This window comes from Nematolebias whitei, chromosome 5 (assembly GCF_014905685.2).
Source record: "Nematolebias whitei isolate Nwh7 chromosome 5, NemWhi1, whole genome shotgun sequence".
NCBI lineage: Eukaryota > Metazoa > Chordata > Actinopteri > Cyprinodontiformes > Rivulidae > Nematolebias > Nematolebias whitei.
The window spans coordinates 21,937,304-21,963,290 of record NC_056502.1 but is presented as its reverse complement, the minus strand read 5'-3'; the positions used below and the strand labels follow the sequence as shown (position 1 = coordinate 21,963,290).

General features: G+C 38.7%; 2 protein-coding genes across 2 annotated transcripts in view; one reads left to right on the top strand and one right to left on the bottom strand.

The window, feature by feature from the left end:
* Positions 1-2,603, bottom strand: part of fhod3b (formin homology 2 domain containing 3b) — a 151,556-nt gene extending 148,953 nt beyond the window's left edge. Inside the window, exon 1 of the mRNA XM_037676348.1 lies at positions 2,431-2,603. Coding sequence (XP_037532276.1) covers positions 2,431-2,595 — 165 coding nt within the window. The 5' untranslated portion in view covers positions 2,596-2,603. The remainder of the gene's footprint in view (positions 1-2,430) is intronic.
* Positions 2,604-9,278: 6,675 nt separating this feature from the next.
* si:ch211-254p10.2 (solute carrier family 40 member 1) lies at positions 9,279-17,783 on the top strand. Its single transcript, XM_037677028.1, has 8 exons — positions 9,279-9,381; positions 9,477-9,544; positions 9,696-9,855; positions 10,140-10,255; positions 10,465-10,591; positions 10,765-11,019; positions 14,177-14,851; positions 17,524-17,783. The coding sequence occupies exons 1-8, from the start codon at positions 9,279-9,281 to the stop codon at positions 17,781-17,783; spliced, it is 1,764 nt and encodes a 587-aa protein (XP_037532956.1).
* The last annotated feature ends 8,204 nt before the right edge of the window (positions 17,784-25,987 follow it).

Genomic DNA, 25,987 nt, shown 5'->3' with positions numbered 1-25,987 from the left:
GGATGGATGGATGGATGGATGGATGGATGGATGGATGGATGGATGGATGTTACTTGTTAGAGTGTAGGTTTAACAAACAACCACAAAAACAAACCCTTTAACAAACCTAACTTTGTCGTGCGATTTCTTTGGAATATGTTTTAAAGTAAGAAATAAAAGGGCTTTTTGCAAAATGTAAGTCCAGTTCCTGTTTCGACAACTGACAAAAGTCTGATTGCTTCTTTTTACCTTTGAATTATCCCAAGTTGACACCTCATGAAGCTGAACTGTACAAGAACATTAGCAAACTGTGGAATCAATAAATGAGTAGCAGAGCGAATAAAATCAAAGCAAACTCAAAGCTCATTGCTCAGGTTTGACATTAACCAATGATTACATCATCTATCTTCTCCTCCACCTCCATCCTTTAAATACTCATTTTAAAACCAACCTGGTTCACTGATCAAAGGTAAATATATAACGTGATGCACTCAGTCACCTCTAATCCAGGCAGGGGAAGGAATATAGTTGCAGATTATCAGCAGTGGGGATATGCTTAGCTGTCTCCTGCCCAGGACTTGAACCCACAGTTTCAGTGCTATAGCCAAGTCCAGAGCAGTAACCACAAGTTCTCTGCTCACACACTGAAGTCTGGCCTTTCCTTTCAACAACCATACTGTGGTCCAGTGACCAGAAAAATGACTAAATATAAACACTATGCAATTTTCAGTCTAAAGCAGCTATCACACTCCAATTTTTTTTTTCTTTCAATTGGACCTGGGAAAGTCATCTAGAAGCAGATATCATAAACAAGGCAACATACAGACTTTATACATTTGTACTAATGTACATACAAGTATGTCCTTACTGAAATATACTGTGTTTGCGCCTCAAAAAAAAAAAAAATCAAACACGATGCATTATAGTTATCCACCTAAAAAGATTTGGGGTCTTCCTGTGAAGGCATGCGACATTAAAGCACACCTGATGCACGAACGAGAAACCACAACAGTAATCTGGAGTTCCTGCCAGGCGCACAGAGGATGCATTCTTTCTCAAGGAGCCCTCTGCTCTGACAACTCCTCAAAATGCAGAGGGCAGAAAAACCTCAACTCTGCATGACAATGTGCACAGGAATTCAAAGGAGAAACTTGTATTTTATAGCATTTTGCATAACGTCTCATTTAATCTAGCTTCTCATTATGGGATGAGAAGTATGCAGAAAAACAATGGTTCCCCCGAACTGTAATTGGTAAAAGTCACAGCCTAGAGTTGGAAGTGGAACATGCATGACAGAGCAATGGACAATTTGTGTTGAAACACTGTGTTAGACTATAATATACATAAGTATATTTAAATATTCAGAACAGAAAGGTTTCCTTACAACCACACAATAGAAGTAAAGCATTTTCATACAGAAAATAAGAATTTAAACTGAGCTACTAACATAAAGAAAACAACGGCTATGAATCTTTACAGCAGCATCGCCAAGGATCCAAACTTAAGCCAGACTGACCTGCACTATGAAGGCAGCGTTTCAGTCTCGTCATCCACCTGACTGTTTTTGTGAGCATGCCAACTCACCGGTACTAAACTATTGAGACCCTGTATCACTGGTACATCATTCAAATTAATTTGTAGATCTTTGCATCTAACTCTGATCCTTTGACTATCAAAAGCAGGAGTATTCTTCCATCAGTGGAAAGGGTCTCCATCCCGTCATGCAGTTCTGAAGTGTGCAGCACAATGACAAGCAGGCTGGGGTCATCCACAGCAACCAAGGCGTCTATAATCATCTTACCTGCTTTGCACAAATGCATCTTACACACCGAAGACAAATGCAAATTGAAATTCCATGTATGTGTTTTACAACTTCAAATTTCATGTGTCTGCATTTAAATAAAAATGTTTTTGAATCTATATGGTCAGACTGGACTGGAAGGCAAAAATCACTTCTCATAAAGTTTGACCTTACACAAGCTCAGGTTCACTTTACTTCTCACTGCTTCTTCTCTCTAATAATAATTAAATTAAAGAAAAACTCCTGAATGTTTCCAAATGTGCAGAGACACTCTTAAGTCTGGGTAATGAGTACAAGAAAAACAGACAAATGGGAATAGTTTTGATGCTCTCTAGTTGGTGTAAACATTAACTTTTACCTGCATCACCTCGCAAAATCAAACAAACTTGGCTCAATATTCTCTATACAGAAGTTAGGTTGTCACTTTCTGACATGATGAAAACTGAGCTGGTAATTAATGGTCTGGGCAAATGAAGCTCCTGCAGCATTTCCTCACAGCTCATGATCCATTAGCTTGGTCTGGTAGCCTAGTAACCCCCTCAACCTGTCCCAAGGTAAATATTAATTTAAGGGTGTTACACTTTAACTCAGCTTGTTTCAAAGAAGTGACAAACAACACAATCGAGATGTGAACAAGTATTTGTGGATACCTTGTGTGGGGCTTTCAGCAGCCTGTGAACTCCGGCAATCTGATTGATCAGAGGGATGTCCTCCCTGAAAGTATACAGAGGCGGTCTGGTGGGCTCAGGAAAACTGGTGCTGTTGAACGGATCAGTATCATCTAAAAACTGCATCCTGCATATAAACGAAGCCATGATGCATCCATGCAGGGGCCAGTTTTAAAAGGTCCAAACAGTGAATGCGACGCTGAAGCCTCTGACAGACGGTGCACTCCTCTTCTTCTTCTTCCTCCTCCTCCTCCTCCTCCTCCCTCCGCTGGGGCTGCAAACAAGCGGCAGGTCCTCTCTGCAGTGGCGAGACCCCGCACCGTGTTATCCTTGGAGCTTCCCCATTAATGTTCTCACACAGCGCTGATGTGACGCCCGTCCTGGAGCGGAGGTCCGGGGGAACTCTCGGAGGAGGTGCAGGCGGGGTGCGGAATCCAAGGACACTGCGGGCTGCGGAGGTGCTGAGGCAGACTGCGGGGTGAGGACAGGACTGCTACACTTGGCGCCTGGTCTCATGCAGAAACTCTGCCTGGGAATTCAGCCAAGTTGGACCTCAGCTGGCCCGGCAGCTACTCAGATTACAGGCTCGTCAGCGACCTCCAGTGGACTTGTTGGGAACTGCGCACATAAACTGAAATGTTTGTGGAAGGAGGGACCCGGAGCTGGAGATACTTTTGGTTTCCTGTTGACATGTTTAACTCAACTTCATTACAAATCACACTGATTATTTGCACAAGAACTTTTAGTTATGGCCACACAGAGCAGAGCTGCTCTTAGCTTTAGATTTTTATTTATTTATTTTTAATTAGTTTTTTTAGATTCATTCAATTTATTCATTCATTTAAAATAAACAAAACAAATTCATCAAAAAAAAAAAACACTGAATGAAAAGGGTGTAGAAAAAAAATCTTATAATGTATGCTCCTTATTAAAAAAAATAACTACAAACAACAAGCTACACTTGAACAATCTCCAAATTGAAAACAAAAAAACAACAGGCATCCTTCACCTTGCACTATACCTTCCCACCAACTTAACCTTAACCGCCTTTTTAAACGTATAAATCGTTGTAGACATTTTTATGGCCATATCAAGGCAATTCCACAATCCTATTCCCTGAATTACAACACAGCTCCTTCAGACTAGTTCTAAATGGAGGTTTTACAAACATTTCCATTCCCTTCAGGTTATAATGACTCTCTTTTTTAAACAAATTTTAATTGAATATTTGGGGGTAATATTTTTACGAGCTTTATACATGACTTGTAAAATACTATATTCAACCAAATCATAAAATTTTAATAATTTCAACTGATGAAATAATATATTTGTTGGGTGACCATGACACTTCCTACTAATAATTCTTATAGCTCTTTTTTGTAAAATAAAAATAGGGTTTGTAATTGCTTTGCATGCTTTTCCCCAAACTTCAATACGATAGATTAAATATGGAACAATCATTACATTATACAATATATACAAAGCTTTGTCATTCAAAAACTTTTGTCTTTATACAGTAATGCAACTGATGTTATTTTTATTCTTAAGTAATTTATGAGATTTCCATGTCAGCCTCTCATCAATAACAACACCCAATTTTTTTTTCATTAATTCTATGAATTTCAATACTGTCAATTTTTAACGGGATTTCGATAATTTTCTTTCTATTACTAAATACCATGTAGTTTGTTTTTTCCAAATTTAATGATAACATATTAAGTTGGAACCAAGTCTGTATTTTTACGAATTCTGCCTGTATCATCTCTAACATCCGTTCAATATCTCCATCTGGATTAAAAAATGTGATATCATCTGCAAATAAAACACACTTCAAAAGCCCTGACACATCAACCAGCTCATTCACATGCAAAATAAACAACTTTGGTCCCAACACAGATCCCTGAGGAACTCCATTAACACAAAATTTTGATCTTACATAGTTTACCTGTACAAATTGTCTCCTATTATTCAAATAATTAACTTTGATCTAGATGTGAAGTAGCTTTGATGGAACTACTACAGTATGAAGCACAGACACCGTCTGAAACCACAGTCTGCTCGGTCACAGCTTACTCTTAATTAATATATGCTGCACAAACTACAAGTGGATCTGGACTGTTTTTCTATTTAATCAAAAAAAAAATACAACTAATGTTTTCATGGATGAAATGGTTAAAAGTGGCATGGCAATTAGAGAGATACAGATTATCAACAAACCAAATAACAGAGAAACAAACAAAAAGAGTTAATTCATTATAACAATAATTGATTTGACACCAATAGAGTTTATTGTTAGTCCTTCTGCAATTGCTTTAAATTAAAAAGTGCTTACCACAGTAAGCCCAGCCTCTATCTGGCAATCTTCTTGCTGAGAGACAACAGCTCTACCTACTTAGCCAATGTTAAAAGATAACAGCTGAGAGAACGTCATTTTGTGTTATCCCGGTAAAACAGCTTTTAAAAGTAAGCCATATGACAGACCCAACTGTTTTTCCTAGTATATCTGATGAATTCACTGGATTGACTCCTCACTATCAGTAACAGATACCATCTAACTGTCATTTATGCTCTTCCTCATCTCAAACTTCAAAGGCTGCATACCTCCAGCTGATGCTCTGACACACCACAGAGTGTATTACAGACGTCCAACATATAGGATCTCACAGTGTGAGCCATGGTTTAAATTTCAGCATCCATACACAGCTCTACTGTATCTTTACAATACGACAGTGTCTGACACATCATGAAACTCTTCAAGTGGACAGGCTATGATCCCATCACTGGACAACTGGAAGAGGAGGGAGAAGGAGGAAGCAGAGCAAAAAGGGGAAGCTTGGTCCAATGGTTTGAATTTTCTTATGGGACTGAGAAATGTGTTACTTCCCCTACAGAGAGTAGAGACCAGTTGTGTTTTCAGGGTTTAAGGTTGTTCTAGTAAAATATTGAGCACTGGACAATGGAAATAATAGTATACCCAACTTGTGCCTAACATGTGAATCAAAATGGTTGGCATTTAGAATAAAATAATAGAAATATCCTTTATTGCCCCTCAGTGGGGAAATTCAGGTGAACCAGGAGTAGAGTGACAGGTCAATCAAACAATGCAGATTCACACAATATGAATGAGCTTTACAGCATAAGAAAAAAAAAATACTGTGCAGTTATTAAAAAATACCCAGATTTTAAGATGTGAACTGAGTTGGATCATTTAAAGAATGTGCAACATGTGCATGCGTTTTTGCACGTAAAAGAAAACAACACATTAAATGTCCAAGAAATGGAACAACTCTGTGTTGGCAGGGATGTAAACACAGAGTTTGTTGTGATCGTGATAGTTATGAAGTTTAACAGCTGCTGGGAGGAAGGACCAGTGATAACGCTCCTTTGTGCACCTCGGATGCAGCAGTCTGTCACTGACGGAGTTCTCCGGCTCGGTGACAGCTTCATGCAGGGGGTGGGAGACATTGTCCAACGGTGTTGTTATTTTTGCCAGAGTTCGTCTTCCTCCCACCACCTGCACCGGGTCAAGGGGGCATCCTAGGACTGAGCTGGCCTTCCTGATGAGCTTATCTAACCACGTCCTCTCAGCTGTGAATAAGCTGCTCCAGCAGACTCCACCATAGAAGATGGCTGATGCCGCCACAGAACCAAAACTGTGTTAACTACTAGAGTGAGATTTATTGTGACCATGACTTCATCTGCAGTTTTCATTTTTAAGGCTAGGTTTCAACCTTCGTTTTATGTGGAACACATGGCAAAATGCTATTAGCTTCACAAAAATAAAACTTTAATTCCGTTATTCACACTTCTACGTTCATGTTTTAGACATCTCCCTTTGTACGTCAGTTTAATGCTATGATAATTCTGATTGATGTAAATTATGCGTGCATTTGTACAAAATGCAGGGTTGTTGAGGAATTTTCTAAGACACCTTTAGTCTCTTTACCTGGTATGGGAAATGTAAAAAGAAATACATCACCTGCACATATTTGCACACAAAAAAGAAAGAAAGAAAAGCAAGAAGCATTAATGACTTGGTGTAACTTGGTAAGTGGATGCAGATGAAATAATGAGAAAGAGGCAACAAGGAGGTCTGGTGTCAAAATAAAGGCTCTGAGGACACCTAGAGGCATGGATTGAAAATCGATTAACCTTTAGGAACATTTACACGGACATAAAATAAAATACAATATAGTAAATAAATAATAAAGCTAATTAAGATAGCATACAATACAAAACCATAAAATTATTGCAGTAAAGCACAAAACAGGAAGTAATTCCTGACTTATACAAACAAAGTGGCTGCTGATGCTCCGGCATCATGTATCTGTCCAGCTGGGGTCACTGTGGTCAGTGTGGAATGTTTAAAAGCTGGCTAACTAAAACAATTGTAATTTATGATCAACAACTTTTATATTTGAAATAAATCCGATATTTGACTAAAGTATAAAAAGATTTCTAGATTCAAGGTATCGAAAAAAAATTGTGACCAACTTATTTGTGTAAAGAGACGTCCAAACAAGACTGTTTATAAATTACAGTTCTCTATTATAGTGTGTACAGACAATGGAAAAAAAAAATACTACTGTCTGAACCAGTTGGGATGATTTGAAAGCAATGTTAATATAAACTTGATTTTATACTAATTCAAATAGCAACAGTGACTTCAAAATACACTGGCTTTCATAAAACATCAGCAAACACACAGTGTCATTTATGTCAATTTATATGCCCTATATATTAGCTGTTTTTAATATATTTGATTCAAACTGATGTAAATTATAATTCCTGAAATTGATGTGTACCACTTAGGTAAATACTGTGCCCAATAGTACAACGTAATTAAAATACATGTACATATTTTCATGTACATGTATATGTACAAATATATCTACATATGTTCAGCATCATGAAGGACCCCACTCACCCAGCACACACACTTTTTGCCCCGCTCCCCTCAGGAAGGAGGTTGAGGAGCATTAAGTGTAGAATCACTAGACTGAGGAACAGCTTCTACCCTGAGGCTGTTAGACTCATGAATCTCTAGCCAGAATAATCACTGTGAAAAATCACATCATGTTGCTGCTGATCTGTTTCATGTTGCTGCTGATCGGTTTCATGTTGCTGCTTATCTGTTTCATGTTGTGTTCTTTCATACTCATCTGCTCACACAGACTCATGTTCGTGCTGCTGTTCGACGTAATATTTTTATGCTATTAGTGCTTAGTGTATTTTTTATTTATGTTTTTCTTAGTTCATATCTTAGATCTTATTACTATTTTTCTTTTACATTTTATTTTTGGATGTAACTGGGACCCTGTGTACATAATTTCGTTCCACCACATGTGCCATATGTGGTGTGAATGACAAATAAAGAAACTCTGATTCTCTGACTCTGATAATCATTAATTTATTACAAATTACCAGATAATATTCAAAACTAATAGACTAAGCTTTATCTGTAGGATTTATTATACTATACTGATTGAACTGTTTTCACTCAAAACTAATGGAAAAGGTCATGCCTATTTATGATTTGAGGGAAAAACTTGAAGATATTTAATTTTTTTGCTGTGAACCTACAAACATTAGAACTCTACCAGACAGTTGTATTAGTGTGCATCATCTTGTTAAAAACATTTAATAAATAAAAGGCAAAGAGCAGGCTTTTGTCATAGATATTATCACAAGTATCACATTAGTTCACAATTTCTTCTACAGCAGAAATTAAAATGATTTTGTTTTAGTACACGTAAAGCTCAAAACTGAACAAAATTGTCACTGTAAGCCCAGCCGTGTTGCACGAAAAGATCATAAACAAAAAATGTACAAAAGACTGGACCTCACAGTTGTTTTTATTTTATTTTATTTTACTTAAAAAAACTAGTTTCCTGTTCTGTTTGAAAGGAAATCACTGAAACACAACAGATAAAGCACCTCAGTGGTTTGTGGAAATTAATATCCAGAATTAAATATCTGTAATCAATGGGTTTGAGCTGTTGCTGTTCCACAATCACTAATCTATTCATTCCCTGCTTAGATTGAATCAGCTTAAAGACACATCTTTAACCATATGAAAACAGCAGCTATTTGTTCTGTGTCTTCTACCCCCAAATACGAGTGATGTAATATTGCATGATGTGTTCATACTGTAACTTTGTTCACATGTTAACAGTTCATATGGGTGTACAAGCATGTATGTCCCTCACTGGCCATGTGTGTGCGTTTTGAGTAGCACGCAGCAACGCTTTTTTTGTGTGCCATGTGTGTGGACAGTGATATTGTTCACAGAGTGTCACGTGCTCTGGAATATGCTGGTTGCCTTTGTTGTCCCTCTGCCTATTCTGCCTTTCTGGCACTTTCATACAATGGTGCACTTGAACACTGTGATGTTATTAAGCCTTTCAAACTACTACAGCTGGAATTCCAGCTCTCAGGAAAGACTCCCATCCTAGTGTGGGACACATGGCACAAGATACATCATTGAAGAATATCTGAGGACTGAGAACATCCAAGCAAAAGGTGACAACTTATCCTGCACTGCTTATGATCAATTTCATTTTTGCCTGTCAAGGATTGTGTTTACAGAGCCTTACTTTGTTCAGTGGCTATATCTAGTCACAGAAAATACTTTTTTGTTTTGCACCAGTGTTCTCAGTTTCACAGTCAGACTTGACCTAATTATCACGTTCTGCTGTGTTTGCTGTTTGCGATTCAATTGGAGAAAATTGCTGCAAACAGGCAACAAACGTTTGTATTTAACGCAGGCAATGTTAGAGAGGAAGAACTGAAAATGTACATTTTTAAAATTTACATTTCTCTTCTAGGAAATGTCCCAGCAAGGAGATGCCTCTCAGTATGGCGGGGTTATGGTTGAATTTGAGTCAGGCGACATCAGGGATCCAAGCGCTATAAAAGCACCAAGCATACCAGGTGAAGCTCATTTAAACGCAGGGAGATTTTGTGCAAGGTGTTGGTAAAGTGTTGTAAATGGAACTTATTTTGATCCTTGTGCATTTGCTTGTAAGGTTCAGCTCTTATCTACCTCAAGGGTCCCAAGTTTCTCATCTATGTCAGTGGAGCGTTGTCCATGTGGGTAAGAAACCTTTCTGGAGGAACGGATCTCAAGAGCAGTCCACAAGACACCACATATGCTTGGCTTACTACTTGTTAGTTGTGTGGCAGCATATTGGCAGTTGTTCCCAATCAGAAAGTGTAATAATAAGCTTGTATCTTGTGTTGAACAGGGTGACCGTATGTGGCATTTTGCAATTTCTGTGTTCCTGATTGAGTTGTACGGCCACAACCTGCTGCTGACAGCCGTGTTTGGACTGGTGGTGGCTGGCTCTGTGCTCTTGCTTGGGGCTTTAATCGGAGACTGGGTTGATCGCAATCCAAGGAATAAAGGTATGTGGTCATTTCACGCTCTTTTGTTGTTGCATTTTTAGAGAACAGCACTAAAAAATCACTGGCTTCCAACTTTGAGCCGAGACATTTGCTAGTCTTCCTTGGTGGTGAATTCTATTCCCCAGATATCTGAAATGTAAATCAGTCCTAGATTTGATAGCTACACTAAACCAGCAGGACTCTAGGTACAGTTCACAGCTCATGACACACATATTCATTTTTTTTAGGTTGTATCAGTATGAAAATCTGAAACTGTTTTTTTTTTTACCTGTTTTCTATTTTAGTTGCACATGCATCTCTTTTCATTCAGAACATCTCAGTGACTGTATGTAGCATTGTGCTCATGTTGGTGTTCTCATATAAGCAAAGAATTGAAGAGATCTGGGATGGATGGCTCACTGTAAGTAGACACTATTTATTGACCAATATATGCTGGTAATTGAACGTACAACAGTGGTTTTATATACTTTAACTTGTCAGTGTATATGATTGCAGAGAGAAGTTGCTGCTGTTGCTTCCTCTGTCCCGTGTCCTTGATTTATCTGCTTCTGAGTTTGTGGCTACTCTGTGATGTCTTAGTAACATGTTGCATCGCAAAACTCACACAAGGTGGTTTGTTATACGGTGGTGATCATCCTGGCAGATGTGGCAAACCTTGCAAGCACAGCGCTGACCATTGCCATTCAGAGGGACTGGATAGTTGTTATTACAGGCTACAATCGAGGTCACCTGGCTGGTGAGAAATACATTCAAATAAACATGATTTGATTCTTTGATTCTCATAGACTTAGATAAGACTTTTAGCATAATAGATGCTTAAACTAATGAAAATATTGACTGATCTCTGCTTTTGCATGAACTTCGTGAGAGGACCCACTTTAATCTCCATGTGTTTGATCTTAACAAAAGGAATGAATGCAACCATGAGGCGGATAGATCAGGTGACCAACATCCTGGCCCCACTAGCAGTGGGCCAGGTCATGACCCTGGCCTCCAATGTGGTTGGCTGTGCCTTCATCCTGGCATGGAACCTGGTGTCTCTTATTGTGGAGTTCTTCTTCCTGTCAAGAGTGTATCGAATAGTCCCTGCTCTTTCAGTCAAACCCCCAACAGTTGAGACTGATCAGGTGTTTCGAGACAGGAGAGAAAGAAGAAGGTTAGAAGGTATGTACTAATTTCATTCAAATATGGTTCTGTGACCTTTCATGCTGCGTTTTATTGCTAGAACAACTGTGAGAAATCGAGATTTATAGAAAATTTGCTTAAAAGCTGCTGCGTCAAGGATAGATTGGCCATGAAAAAACATCGTGGGGGTGGCTGATATAACCTCAAAATTGTATCTCAATAAATCAAAGTAATTTTCAATGACCTTTCTGGAAATATTTCTAAAAAAGATGAACATTTTCAGCGTGTTCTTAGGAGCGCCTTTATTAGTTCAAACAAGAGATTCTTCAGCTTTTATTTTCTATGATCTTCTGTGCATAATGGCAATGTGCTTCATTGTTACTATGGCCCTGCAACAGCAGTTTATAATGCAAAAGCAGAGACACTGCCACACCAAACTGTGCAAGCACTGAAGTAACTCCAGAGAGATAGATCCAGTAAACAGCCAACAAATCGCAAGAGGCCAATACTTGTTGCTAAAAAAGGGAAAAAATAATTAACAATCTGCTTCGCTTGTATCTACTAAATTTCCAAGTATGACGTTGAAGATGCAGCAGCAGCCCGTATTATAATTAGCCCTTGAAATTTTTTGAAGCAAGAAAACCCTTCCATGTAATATGTTCAACAATGCAAGTTCTTCAAAAAGTTTCTTCCATGATTTGTTAAATATACAATTTTATATATATTTTCAATGCTGAATAAATATTGGTCAAAAATAAACCAAAAAAAAAAGTATGTTTATCAGCCACTGACAGCTCTGATTTCTAAAAAATAGCAATGACAATGGACTTAGAAAAATCTCATATGGGTCAATTAATTCTAGGTCATGTTTTCCCCAGAAATCTTTAGTAAAACTATAATAATCATTTTACATTAACAGAAGCAATATCATTCTTCAGAAGCTAAATACACTGGCACACACCTAAACAAACAAAAAAAACAATTAAAACATAAACACCATCTGTAATGACCAAAACTTCAAACAAACAATAGTAAATTTCAATAAAGCCCATGCTCAGTAATTCAGGTATACATTAATGAGCATGGACTTTGTTGTTTTCAACCAGTTTGACATGACTGTCAACAAGGAAGAGTGGCGGCAATGGAGGAGGGGGCGTGACAAAGAGACCATCTTAGCATCAACAAAACTGGTTTGTTCCACTTTGGAGTAAGCTGTTAAGGGAAGAATCAGTTTTGTTGTGTGTTTCCTTGACTGATGAAGCCTTCCAGATCGAAGGCGAAACGTTTCAGCACAAAAAAAAGAAACTGTCCAGATGACCTGACTGAAAATGTTGGAATAGTAAATTTCATACACTGCTACGTCTAAATGTCATTCTAAGTGCACATCTGCATTACAAAGTTCAAGGTTCAAGGTTCTTTATTGTCATTCACTTCACATGGTACATGATGTGGAATGAAATTACTGTATGTACTCAAGGTCTCAGTTACACACAATATAGCAAAAATATAAAGTATAAAAATAAACAGAATATAAGGATCTAAGCTATACACTAAGATATGTGCTAAACGAACACTAAACAGTACACCAAAAGAGCTACAATATATGCTAAACACTAATAATGTAAAATAATATGATATATTAAACAGTAGCCCGTTACTATCTATCGACAGCATTAAAGTAGCATTAAAGTAGCTTCTACAGGCTAATGCATCAATCTAGTCCTCCATGGAACCACTCCTTATTGGTGCATCAGAACATCACCCAGAAATAATAGACAACTTTCTGGTCTTGGCACTGACAATCTTATGTTTGTATCAGACATCATGAAGAGGCTGTTCTTGGTGCAAGATCTGAGTTTGGCATTCAGTGTTTGCACTGTTCAATATATGCAGCTTGAAATAGTGTGCAAACTCATTTTTCCAATGAGTACCCTATGTGCTATGTGGATTAAAGAATCAGTGAAGTGAACCCACTCACCTCACTGCTGTGCATGCTAGAAATGTAAAGGCTTTCTTTTGTCATGTCATTGATATTGCTAAACATTTTTTAATAGTCCAAAAGTTATTCAAGTATTATCAAATAAGACCTTATATCACAGCCATACTTGCTTGTATATAATGATTGATAACATAATGGCATGTATGCACATCACCTATACAGGAGAAGTAAATATTACATCATCTGCTATCCGTTTAATACAGACTCAGCATATTCTGACTGGTCTTTCAATTTTATCCTCATTCTAATCATTGGGCTTCTGACAAATTTTGAAACAATATGGTACGATGTGACCGTTACTACCACTATGTGCAATATTATAGTGAGATATGTGCCAGAATCAGGTTATAGAGTGGAAGCGCAAAGATTAGAGAAGGTGAGTTTAGTACTGAGAAGTCGCCAGCTCAAATCTATTCACTGTTCCAACAAGATCTGTGTGGGAAAGATGAAGCAGCCACACCAGCCTCCACCCTCATTTGCCCCACTCTGAGCCCTTAACCCCTGCATCTGGTCCCTCAGACGCTGTAGCTGGCAGCCCTCCATGGTCAGAGGCTGTGTCAGGATGGGCATCCAGCATTAAAACCATTGCCAAAACTCATGCAAGTTTGACTTCTGTGGTGATCCCTGAGGAAGGGAGCAGTCAAAAAAAAAAAGTTCCAGATAATTTTCATATGGCTCAAAGAATCCATCCGTTTCCTTTACCCACTTCTTCCTTTCACTCATGCCCATTTTATCAGTGACTATGCGAATGGCAGGACACACACTGGACAGGTAATAAATCCATCTCAGGACTCAAAGAATATATTGATAAAAAAAAAAAAAAAAAGTTACACTTGGCAGTATGGCATTTTAAAAATATAAACAAAAACTGTGATTAGCCTATACAATGTAGGGTTAATATATAATTTATATACTATGTTCAAAACAAGAAAGCACAACAGGAGCAAGTAGAAAAAAAAAACAACTCCTGTATTTCCAACTAGCCAGAATTATTGTGAGTAAAATACTTTGCACCAGAGTACACAGTCAGCATTTTATTTGAAGCTCATGCAGATCAGTGTAGAAGGACTCTATTTGACAAATGAAGTGAGAATTGACAAGTAGCAGAAACTCTGCAGAAAACCAGCTGAAGATTAAGCGTTTGGAATTAATGAACTGAACTGATGGATTGCTATTCTTCTTTCTCATCAGGGGAAGGCAATGTTGCACAACCGCAACCCCTGAATGAGGGCAACTGCAGCTCACATGTGCATCTTAAGGAAATCACCAACTTGCCATTGTGTTTCCGGAGGTTTCGCCGGCTGGTGAGCACTTGTAAAGATGGCTGGAGGGCCTATTATCATCAGCCTGTCTTTCTGGCAGGAATGGGCCTAGCGTTTCTCTACACTACAGTCCTGGGGTTTGACTGCATCACCACTGGCTACGCCTACACACAAGGCATAAGTGGATCCCTTCTAAGTCTATTGATGGGTGTGTCAGCTATCACAGGGTTGATGGGCACCATAATGTTCACCAGACTCAGGAAGACTTGTGGCCTGATCAATACAGGCATCATCTCCAGCTGCCTCCACCTTGGCTGCTTGTTGCTATGTGTATGCTCTGTGTTTGCTCCTGGCAGCCCCATGGATCTGAGCTTGCTAATGCCCTACTTTAGCTCCAGTTCCTCAGCTGAGCGTGGAGGTATGGCAAGCCAAAGGCAAAAACACCCTTATTCTCTGATGGGAGGAAGCAACCAGCCACTGCTTCCTGATCGCTCCTCCATCCACTGGACCAACAACACTGTGCTTTTTGACAACGTGCCTTCTGGAACAACACCAGATTCTTACATCTCCATAATTCTGTTATTCCTGGGCGTTATCACAGCACGCATTGGTGAGTCCACACACATAAGAAAAGCTGACTGAATAAATTCAGGAAATTATTTCTACACAATGAAACACAAGATTGCTTGTATGTGAGGATGCCCATTACTACGTTATGTCTTCTGACCAGTAAGGAGAACATTGTTGTTCATCTTGTTAAAGCACAATGTTTGTTGGTAGAACCTGACAATTGCATATATCACTTTGACATTAGCTACCCACCCAAACCCATTTGCAGACCAATCTCAACTTCCACATGGCAGCAGCACTGTCCAACAGAAGTAGTCAACCACAAGAAGGCACTTGTGTAATATACTACAGACATACACGCACACACCAAAGTCTTCCCCTTCCCTCAAATCCCCCAGATCTCATTGTGACTGAATCTGATTTCATCAGTGGAAAAAAAAATCATAGATATTCCATTCTACATCTGTAGCACCAAGAGCTTATACTGCTAATATTTTACCAGACACCTTGAAGGAATAGTTCTGATTCTTTTGTGGGGGTTTTGTGCAGTACTTTAGAGCAGTCAGTACCTTACCTGCTGCAGACAGTAATCAGAGTAAACTCAAATTTTCTGGAATCACCCTAATGACCAGTATGACTGAGATCTACTCCAGGGCAGACTTCAACAGATTAACAAGAGCTCAACTTTAAAAAGACCTTGCAGAAGGTGCCACCATGTACTAATTTAAATGTGTCTTTTGTTATTATTAATGAAGACTATCTGGGTTGGAACACAATCTGTAATCTTTTACAATACGTTGTGTAGAACATACCAGATGTGACTAAATGTACCCTGTCTGTAACTGTATGATGTTAAAGTACAAGTGCATCTAAAGTGCATCTAAAATTATTAGTACTATTTGTACATGATTTATTTTTTTTGTCAGTCATTTCAGAAAGTGAAACTCATATTACATGGATTCAGTACATTGAGGGAAATATTTTAAGACTTCATTTCTTGTAATTTAGATGAATTTGTCTTACAAATAATGAAAACTACAAATTCAGTGTCTCAGAAAATTAGAATAGTGTGAAGAGGCTCAATATTGTAAACATGTGGTGTCACACCCTGATCAGCTGATTAACTTCTAGACATGAGCTGCAAATGTCTCATTCCTCAAGTCGAGTCACTCCTGAACCAGAGACAACATCAGAAGTGTCTGACCTGCTGAGCAGAAAAAGAACTGGACTGTTGCTCAGTGGTCTAATGTCCTCTTCTCACATGAAAGTAAATTCTTCGTGTCATTGGAAATCAAGGTCGCAGAGTGTTGAGGAAGAGTGGAGAGGAGCAGAATAAACAGTGCTTGAAGTCCAGTGTGAAGTGTCCACAGTCAGTGATGATTTGAGTCCATGTCCTCTGCTGGTGTTGGTCCACTGTGTTTTCTGAAGTCCACAGGCTCCTCGTGCTTCCTTCTGCTGATGAGCTTCATGGAGATGCTGCTTTTATTTTCCAGCAGGACTCAGCTCCTGCCCACACTGACAAAACTACCAAAAGCCTGCTATGTAATCTTTTAGCAAAAAGTAGTTTATTTAAGTGTACTACAAGTATACTTATTTTACACTAAAAATGAGGAAGTGTACTTGAAGTTTACTTTTTATAAACTTTATTTGATATACTTAAAAAAAGTATAAAACTGTCCCAATTTAGTTCAAACAAGTATTAAATCAGTATACTTTCTTGTACACTACAAGCATGGTGTGTAGTATACTTGATATACTTGTACTTAACTTAAAGTATACATGCAAAAATTAACTTCAAATGTACTACTTTTTGTTAAGGGATATTGTATTTTTCTGAGACACTCAATTTGTTTTTTTTTTATCATTATTTGTAAGCCATAATCATCAAAATTACCAGAAATAAAGTCTTGAGATATTTCACTTTATGTGTAATGAATCTGTCATATTTGAGTTTCACTTTTTGAAATGATCGGAAAACAAATTGAACTTTTTCACGATATTCTAATTTTTTTAGATGCACCTGTAATGTGCTGTACAAATCCACAACAGTGCTTGTTTAAATGGATAAACAGTTTGATTTGTTTTAGATGGCTGCAATCTGCTCTGAAATGATCAATTAATGTGACTCCTTCATGAGAATAACTTCCCAGTTCTTCAAACTCAGATTTCTCTGACAGCAAGAAAGCTACCATCGTACTGAAACCTTCAAAAGGATCAAACTGACCTTTAAATATCTTTTTGCCTGTCCGCAAGAGGGTAATAGACAAAACTGTATCAGTGTTGGCAATTACAAAATGTTTGGCTTAATAGCATTTTAATAAAGGCTAAAATGAGGTCATAACTGTCCATCTTGCATGCCCAAGTTTTAGGCAAAGATCTTACATGATTTGCTGACACTCACAGTGTATGCCAGTAATAACTATCAATTTCAAACATTTAAATTTTTCTCAGTACCTTTAAAATGTATTTTGGGGTTTTCCAGTGTTGATTCACTGTTTCAACCACCTTGAATCAAGTTGACTCCAACCATTACACAGTTGTAGACATACTACCAATTATTACTTTCTGAGAGATTCAATAAAATAGGTCCAAACGTTCATGACTGTTCATCTTTTGTAGCAGCAGGGGATAAATAGGCTCACTTTAGCTCCACTTGGTTTGTGGGAACAGCTCAGGTATGGGGTCTGATTCTGCTGATCATGTGTGTTTCAGGTCTGTGGTCCTTTGACCTGACTGTCACCCAGCTACTGCAGGAGACCATCTGTGAGTCAGAGCGAGGAGTAGTAAATGGAGTGCAGAGCTCCATGAATTACCTAATGGACCTGCTTCACTTCATCATGGTGATCTCTGCTCCACAACCAGAACACTTTGGCATTCTTGTTATTATTTCTGTATTATTCATCACTTCTGGGCACAGTATGTATTTTTTTTATGCGCACAGAGCCAAGAGAAAAGACCGTCTTGGCACATAATGAGGAAACATGACTTACACATCCAGGCATAAAAAGCTTATGAGCACTGGATCCACTCTGCATCTGGGAAATGAATGCCTCTCTCTCCTGATCATACATATATTGCACCACTTTGCTTTGCCATTCTGCACAGCAAGCTTGTGTCACACCTCACTTGCTTTCCAGAGCACCACAACAGTAACGTGAACTCAAGTGAAGAAGAGTGGGAGACAGACTCCCCCTTAATGTACACAAGTTGAGGTGGCAACAATGCAGGAATGACACCGCCAGGGGAAATATCCTGATGTAACAGAACAGGGTTTATAATGATTAAGGCATCGGTGCATTTCAATGCAAACTCTTCAGAATGACTGCAGCTGTGAGACATTCAAACAAGTTTGCTACCATTCATGGCTTTATATGGATGGAGAGATTTTTCTAACTTTCACTCAGCGAAGAAGAGATGTAGTGTGGACAATCCATGTGTGAATGATGGAAATAAAAAGATGACAAACAAGTGGCATTGATGTTACTGATCCGTCCACTTGGAAATACTCCGGGAAGTCCAGAAAGGAAGATAAGGGAATTGTATGTGAGACTGTTCGATTTAAAACTTGAAAAAGCAGCCTCCCCTTTTATTGGACAAAGTGAAAGGACAGACATATTATCTTTCACCTGGTTTGTTTCTCTGTGGATGAATCAAGCAAACATTTGCCTTTTTAATGCATGTACACCTGAACTATATGAAATCACTATCACATTATAGCAGGTACTTGAGTCAAAGTTAAGTAGAATTGTATTTGGTAGTATATTTGATCTTAAGACTTGTGTACTTAGATTAGTAAAAACTAAATGAACTTTATTTAATTCCCTGATAAAGAGTGACCTTACTTTTCAATAACTTTAAGAACTCTGTTTTTGTGGCATGTTTGAAATCAGTGTTAAGTACAAGGTATTGGCAGCAAAAGTCACTGCTACTGGCAGAACCATTTTTCCTTTTTGTTCTGTAGTTCTGATGAACTAAAACATTACCTCAGCTAAGAACAAGTACACGTTACATTATTTAGTAATTACTCTCAACTACACATTTTCATATTTCTTTCATATACAATTTCAAATGCTATGAAAGTATCATCCATGTTTGATTATTTGTCATACAAGTATCACATTTTAATATATTTGTAAAAGTTTTCTGTCTGTATATGTTGTACTCATTTCAAAGCCTGAAATTTATGAAAATAAAGCAGACTGAAGAATATTTTTTTGGAGTCTTGGATGCATAAATTTATGTACAACACTTTTTTCATTCAGTATTAAAAGAGATGTTGCCATCAACTTTATCCAAAAACTCCTGAATAACACACTCAAATTTCTAAGAAGCATATGGAAACATGGTAATGAATACGAGCTAAACAATTAGAATGACGCTAAGATGCATCACCAAACTGAAAATGTAACCCTGGAAGAAAAGTTTTCTTAAAAATAGACAAAAACACTCAAATGACAAACATGGCTAGAATACAAAGGATTAAACAGCAGCTAAAAGCTAATGTAAACACTTTAGGAAGTCATGTTTAATTCCTCTTATCATGTCAATGATTTTAAAGGTTAGACAATACAAATGCCATCTTTTATAACCTCTTAGTAAGTGTAGGGTGTTTGAAAGGTATGAATATCAAGCACCTACTAATGCATAAATTACCTAAATCCCTAATGTTGGCAATACCTACCAGCTAATACTACACTGGAAAAATGTGACTGTTCATTGGGTTATAATACTTTAATCACAATTATGCAGTTTGCCTTTGGTAAGATGATGATGGTCTCACCGTAGGAGAGAAAGCAATTTCACTGGATAGTACCACTGCACACCTGAAAATTAAATAAACACAAAGCAGTCAGTCTTCGGTTGTACAATGTGTAAGAAAAGTCAAGTAATCTTTGTAGCCTGTGGTGGGTCGATCTTTTTTAAAATTTGTGAGACATATAATTGTTGAGTGGGATATTCTTATTTCACTTCAGTTTATTGAGACAAATTGATAGCTACACCAATCTTGGTGCATTTTAATGTCCATTAATTTTTCAGCTCAGGAAATATTTCAATAGCGCAGTATTATTTCTTAAGGCATCAGATGAGGATGATTTTTTTAAAGTTTCCTCCTCACCTCTAGATAGGTACAAAGGCTTTAAAGGAGAATATTATAAGAGCTAGTCACCATTAAATATGGTGTCAATGCCATATTTAGAAGTGTTTTGATGTTGCTTTCCAAATTGACACAAAGTATCACTCATGTTAGTTTTGGACATCAGCTAACAGACACAGAGATAATGACTTTTACTAAAGTTAATCTGAAAACAAAATGCTGCTTTCAAATATTTAAACAGTTTCTAAAAATATATATATATATATATTAATGCGTAAAAACAAACCTTGAAAACTGCAGGTGTATCAAACTACTGTATCTTAATTATCAATACTCTTCTGAAAATTACTCCAATAAAATCCAGAGTAATAGAGAATAGGTGGTTTTACTTATTCCACATGAGGTTCTGTCTCAAGTGAAGGAGTTCAAGTGTGTTGTGGTTTTGTTCACGAGTGAGGGAAGAATGCAACGTGAGATTAACAGATGGATTGGTGCAGCATCTGAAGTGTTGCAGACTCTGCAGCAGTCTGTTGTGGTGAAGAGGGAGCTGAGCTGTAAGGCAAAGCTTTCTGTTTACAGTCGGTCTACATTCCTACCCTCACCTATGGACACAAACTCTGGGTAGTGACCGAAAGAATGAGATTGCAGATACAGGCAGTTGAAATGAGTTTCCTCTGCAGGTTAGCTGGAACCTCCATTAGAGATTGGGTGAGAAGTTCAGTTATCGGGAGAGACTCAGAGTAGAACCGCTGCTCCTCCACATCGAGAGGAGCCAATTGAGGTGGTTCGAGTATCTGGTAAGGATGCCCCCTGGGTGCCTCCCTAGGGCGGTGCTTCGGGCATGTCCGACTGAGAGGAGACCCTGGGGAAGACCCAGGACATGCTGGAGAGACTATGTCTCTTGGTTGGCCTTGGAACGCTTTGGAATCTTCCCAGAGGAGGTGGAAGAGGTGGCTGTGGAAAGAGGTGTCTGGGCTCCCTGCTCAAGCTGCTGCCCCCACGACCTGACTTCGGAACAAGTGGAAGATAATAGATGGATGGATGGATTAGATAGAAAAGTGCCATATAAGTACAGTCCATTTACTGTTCTCTGACTTTACCCTTTTTCTCACCTTCACCACAACAGTCATCCTACACACCACCATCCAATGCTGTCTGACCACCTTTTTCCCTGCCACAACCTTACAGTGTCCAATCTCCTCCAGGTTATCCCTTCTACACAGAATGTAGTCTATCTTCATACTCCTGCCTCCACTCTTATAGGTCACCCTATGTTACTCCCCATTTTATAAGTAGGTGTTAGCTACAGGTATTTCCATCCTCTAGGCAAAATCCACCACCATCTGTCCTTCTGGAAAAAATCCTTTCCTTGACACCAAACCTATAAATCAGACCAGTCACTGTAGAGCTCTTAGGAACTGGCATGATGGTGGTGGTCTTCAGGCAGGTGGGAACAGTAGCCTGTATGAGGGAGGAGTTAAACATATCAGCCAGCAACTCGCAGAGCTGATAAGCACAGTCCTTCAGCACCCTCCCAGGGATGTTGTTTGAGCCAGTGACATTGTGAGAATTAATTTTCCTGAAGGTCCTGCTTACTTCTGCTGGGGTCATGCTGAGTAACTTCTCTCCAGATGGTGAGGTAAGTCTGGTGATGGGTGGTTTGGGTCTTCAAAGCAGGCATATAACCTATTAAGAGCATCAGGCAGTGAGGGGTCCCGCATTGTGCACCTCTGCTGTTATAGTCTGTGATGCACTTAATGCTCTTCCACATGCTCCGTGGGTCCTGTCAGGAGAGATGTGCCTGGATCTTCATCTAGACCCTTCTTGCCTTCCTTGATGCAGTCATCAATAATGTCATCATATGAAATCTGCTCAGTTGTTGTATGGTTGATACTGACAGCAAATGGCTAACAACTAAGACAAACACAAACAGACCTGCATATATGTGCAATTTGTGAAATATTCAGAATAGGAAACAAATCAATGCCCCTTCCAGTTAGCGGCTATTTAATATAGTCCAAGCTACATCACAAGATCATTGCATTTAGTAATTATAGTAGCGTAGTATTGTTTTCCCATGTAGTAATTTAGGTGCTATGTATTGTCATCATTGCATGTTCCCATACAATGACAAAATTTGTGCTCTGTATTTAACTCATCGCATGTAAGATACACTCAGGTGCTGCAGCAGGCAGCTATGTGGGTGCCTGGAGAGCAGTTGGGGATTGGGTGTCTTACTCAAGGACCCCACAGCATGTGGGCATGGCGGGAAGTTGAACCTGTGACATTCTGGCTCCAAGTTGGCTGACCTACCTCTACACCATCTCGGCCCCTTATTATTATTCTAAGCAGCTAAACATAAACAACAGTTAGTGTCTTAATAGTAATCTTGCAACAGGCTATAGCTTACATAAATGGTAAATGGACTGTACTTATATATTACCTTTCTATCTAATCAAGATACTTAAAGCACTTTACAATTTAATCTGTGTCCTCATTTACCCATTCATACAGCACTCTACTAGATCTCTAAAAAGCTAATATTACTCTGTAGAAACTAACCAGTGCTTTTTAATCACATTCATACACCAATGGGACACACATCGGATACAATGAGGGGTTCAGTGTCTTGCCCAGGGACACTTCAACATGTGACCGCTGCTGGAATCGAACCCCCTACTCTTCCAGTGGAGGATGACTGCTTTAACCACTCAGCCACAGCCTTCCCAATACATACCATAACATCTTTCTTTCTCCAAGAGATGACCCAGATGTTTACCTTTATTTAGGCCCGAGCAGCTAAGCGCTGCAAAGGCCTATTGTAATTGTGCTGTTTCTTATTTTGCTTGTTTCTCTTCTTTTTTCTTTTTCCTAAATTAGGTACCTGGTGGCTTTAACCTGTTCTTGTCCATCTTCCATGTATGTAATTGGCACTCCCCCAGCAGGCGTCAAAACCACTAAGGCCTAAGCTAATTCACCTTCCTTGGTGTGGATTTTTTTTTTTTCAGTAATTATACACAAATAAGCTTACAATACAATATTATGAATGCAATATTGTGAATGCAATATTATATTATAATATTATGAATGAAATGTGATTTTATAGGGAGCAATCAATTTTGTAATTTACTTAGCAAGCTAATTATATTAGGTGTGCTATTAGATGCATCCCTGTCCTGGCAAGGGAGATGAGAGAATCCCCTGGCTCAATCCACTCCCCTTCTTTCATATCCTGTGTGCCAAACCTCAGCAGAACACGCACTTCACCTGGCAGAGGGTTCCCACTCCCCGCAAGTGGGCAATAGGAAACCGATATGTAGGCTAGACAGGCAATGTGAAACACTGCATTTTATTTTTTTGAGGGGGAGGGAAGGGGTGGGGCCCGGCGCTCATGCCGCCCTTGACGAGATGCAGTCCTGGGCAACTGCCTATATCGCCCATATCAGAAACTGCCACTGGACAGATAGCTTCAAGGTGGAGATGGGATCATCCCAAGCCCTCACAGCCCCTCCTTGTTATTTACTCTGGTAATGGACTGACTAACAAATGATGCCAGGCATGAATCCCTGTGGACTATGATGTTTGCAGATGACATTGTGATCTGTGGTGAGAATAGGAAACAGGTGGAAGACAACTTGAAGAGGTGGAGGTATGTACTTCAAAGAAGAGGAACTCAGCTGTAGTAAGACAGAGTATGTGTGTGAATGAGAAGAAGGCTGGTGGAACAGTGAGGTTACAAGAAGATGCAGGGCTCCAAGCACTTGGGATTGACTGTCCAGGAAAACACATTGTGGTAAAGAGGTGAAGAAAAGAGCCTGGCAGAATGGAGTGGATGGAGAAATGTGATATGAAAATAAAATAAATTATTTGTGACAAAAAGGTGGCAGCAAAGGTAAAATGAAAGTTTTACAAGAAAGTGATGAGCCCATCTATGTAGAACTGTACGGAGTCGGTGACAATGACAAAAAAGACAGGAGAAAGAACAGGAAGTGGCAGAAATGAAGATGTTGAGGTTCTCCTTTGGAGTGACAATAGCTGCCCCACTGTTCCACCTAGGTGTATCACAAGTATGATGGATTAAATGCAAAGAACTAATTTCAATGTATGGGAACATACTATGATGACAACACGTAGTACTTACAAGAATGGATAAGATTAGTAATGAGATCATCAGAGGTACAACACAGGTTGAAGGACATGGAGATAAAGTTAGAGAGGTGAGAATGAGATGGTTTGGACATGCCCAGAGGAGGGACAGTGGGTATATGGGTAGAATGATATCCTACCAGGAAAAAGACAAAGAGGAAGGCCAATGCGGAGATACAGTATGTGGATGCAGTTAAAGAGGACATGGAGGTGGCTAGAGTGAGGACAGATTGAGATGGAGGAGGATTTCACTGTGGTGACCCTGGAAGAAGGATGAGCCAAAAAAAAAAAAGTTTTCAAAGACATGGTTTAGTTATTTTTTTCCACCTTGATGAGCAACATTTTTTTTCCTTTAATATAAAAAAATCTTTTATAATATAAACTTCTCTAAAGAATTGATTTGAAGATCAGACGTTACAATACTGTATGTCCGCATACAAATAATGATTGTTCCTAGTCAAATCTGACATGCATTTTGCTGATTTGAAATGTCAAACTTGAATCTCTCCAATATGTTGTGATACTTTTTTTAAAATTGGGAATACTTGCATAATTTTCCTCAGTACACAGTTGTCTCATTGTTTAACCCTGAGATTTTTAATTTTTTTGCAGTATAAAAAGCATCATACGTTTAGAAACTTAACACCACCACTGTATTATTACAGTAAACCACTTTTTACAGGGAGATGGTCATTTTTAGAGATCACTTCTTTTGTAAAGAAATCTTAAATGGTTCCATGATCTATTTTGTTCATATTTTCATACATATATGAGAAATATCTAACTGGCTAATGAAAAGTAACAGTACTGAATTCATCATTAAACTAGTCTTTAGTGAAAAGTTATGTTTCACTTACAAAACTGTCCATAAAATGTGCAAATTGCATTAAAATATTCTAGTTGTAGTCCTCTTCCCAGATGGTCAGGAAGGTCTTAGCGAGCTAAGAATAGCAGAAAACAGCAGTGATTCTTTGCTGAAGAATGGCATGACTTCCCCTTTGAAGTCAAGCCTGTGTCCCCATCAAGTCTCCTTCAAATTAATATCACAGTTTCCATTACTCCTGTTAGCAGTCTGTTGTGTTCATCAAACACAGCAAAACACATTTAACACTTCCATCCCTCTTATGCTGTAAGACAATGCCATTGCTTTAGTTGTTTAAAATCCTCCACTTATTAGCCTTGAGTGAGAAATTTTTCAAAAAGAGGATTCCGTAAATAGCTGAGAAGAGTTTCATCACTCTAGTGTTGTACTGTGCTTCAGGTCTATAGTATAGAAGTGCGGTTCCCAGGGTTGCTGTTGTAGTCCCTGTTTACACAGAGCAGTATTGAAGAAAGCTCGCTAATAAGTCTGCCTTTAAGCAATATCTTTTTTTAATTAATGTACTTCAGAAACTAGGTCAGTGGTGGCATATTAAAGCTAGATATGCCCCATATTTTTTTGTCTCACTGTAGTCTCATCATATTTTAAATTTCCTTAGTTAACAACCTGGATTCTTTTTCTTTTTTCTTCTTTTGACTTTTCCTTTTTCAGTAGTCATCCTTCTCCATCTCCCTCTGTCCTCTGCATCTTCTCACCACTCCAACTACCTCCATGTCCTCTTTAACTGCATCCATATATCTTCTCTTTGGTCTTTCTCCTTGTCTTTTTCCAAGCAGCTGCATTTCTAACACACTTATACCAATATACCCACTGTCCCTCCTCTGGACATGTCCAAACCATCTGCCAACCTACCAGTCTGGCCTCTCTAACTTTATCTCCCATTTGTTCAACCTGTGCTGTACCTCTGATGACCTCATTCCTAATTTTATCCATCCTTGTCACTCCTAAGTAGAACCTTGACATCTTCATTTCTGCCACTTCCAGTTTTTTCTCCTGTCTTTTCGTCAATGCCCCTGTCTCGAGACCATACAGTATAGCTGGTCTCACGACTGTCT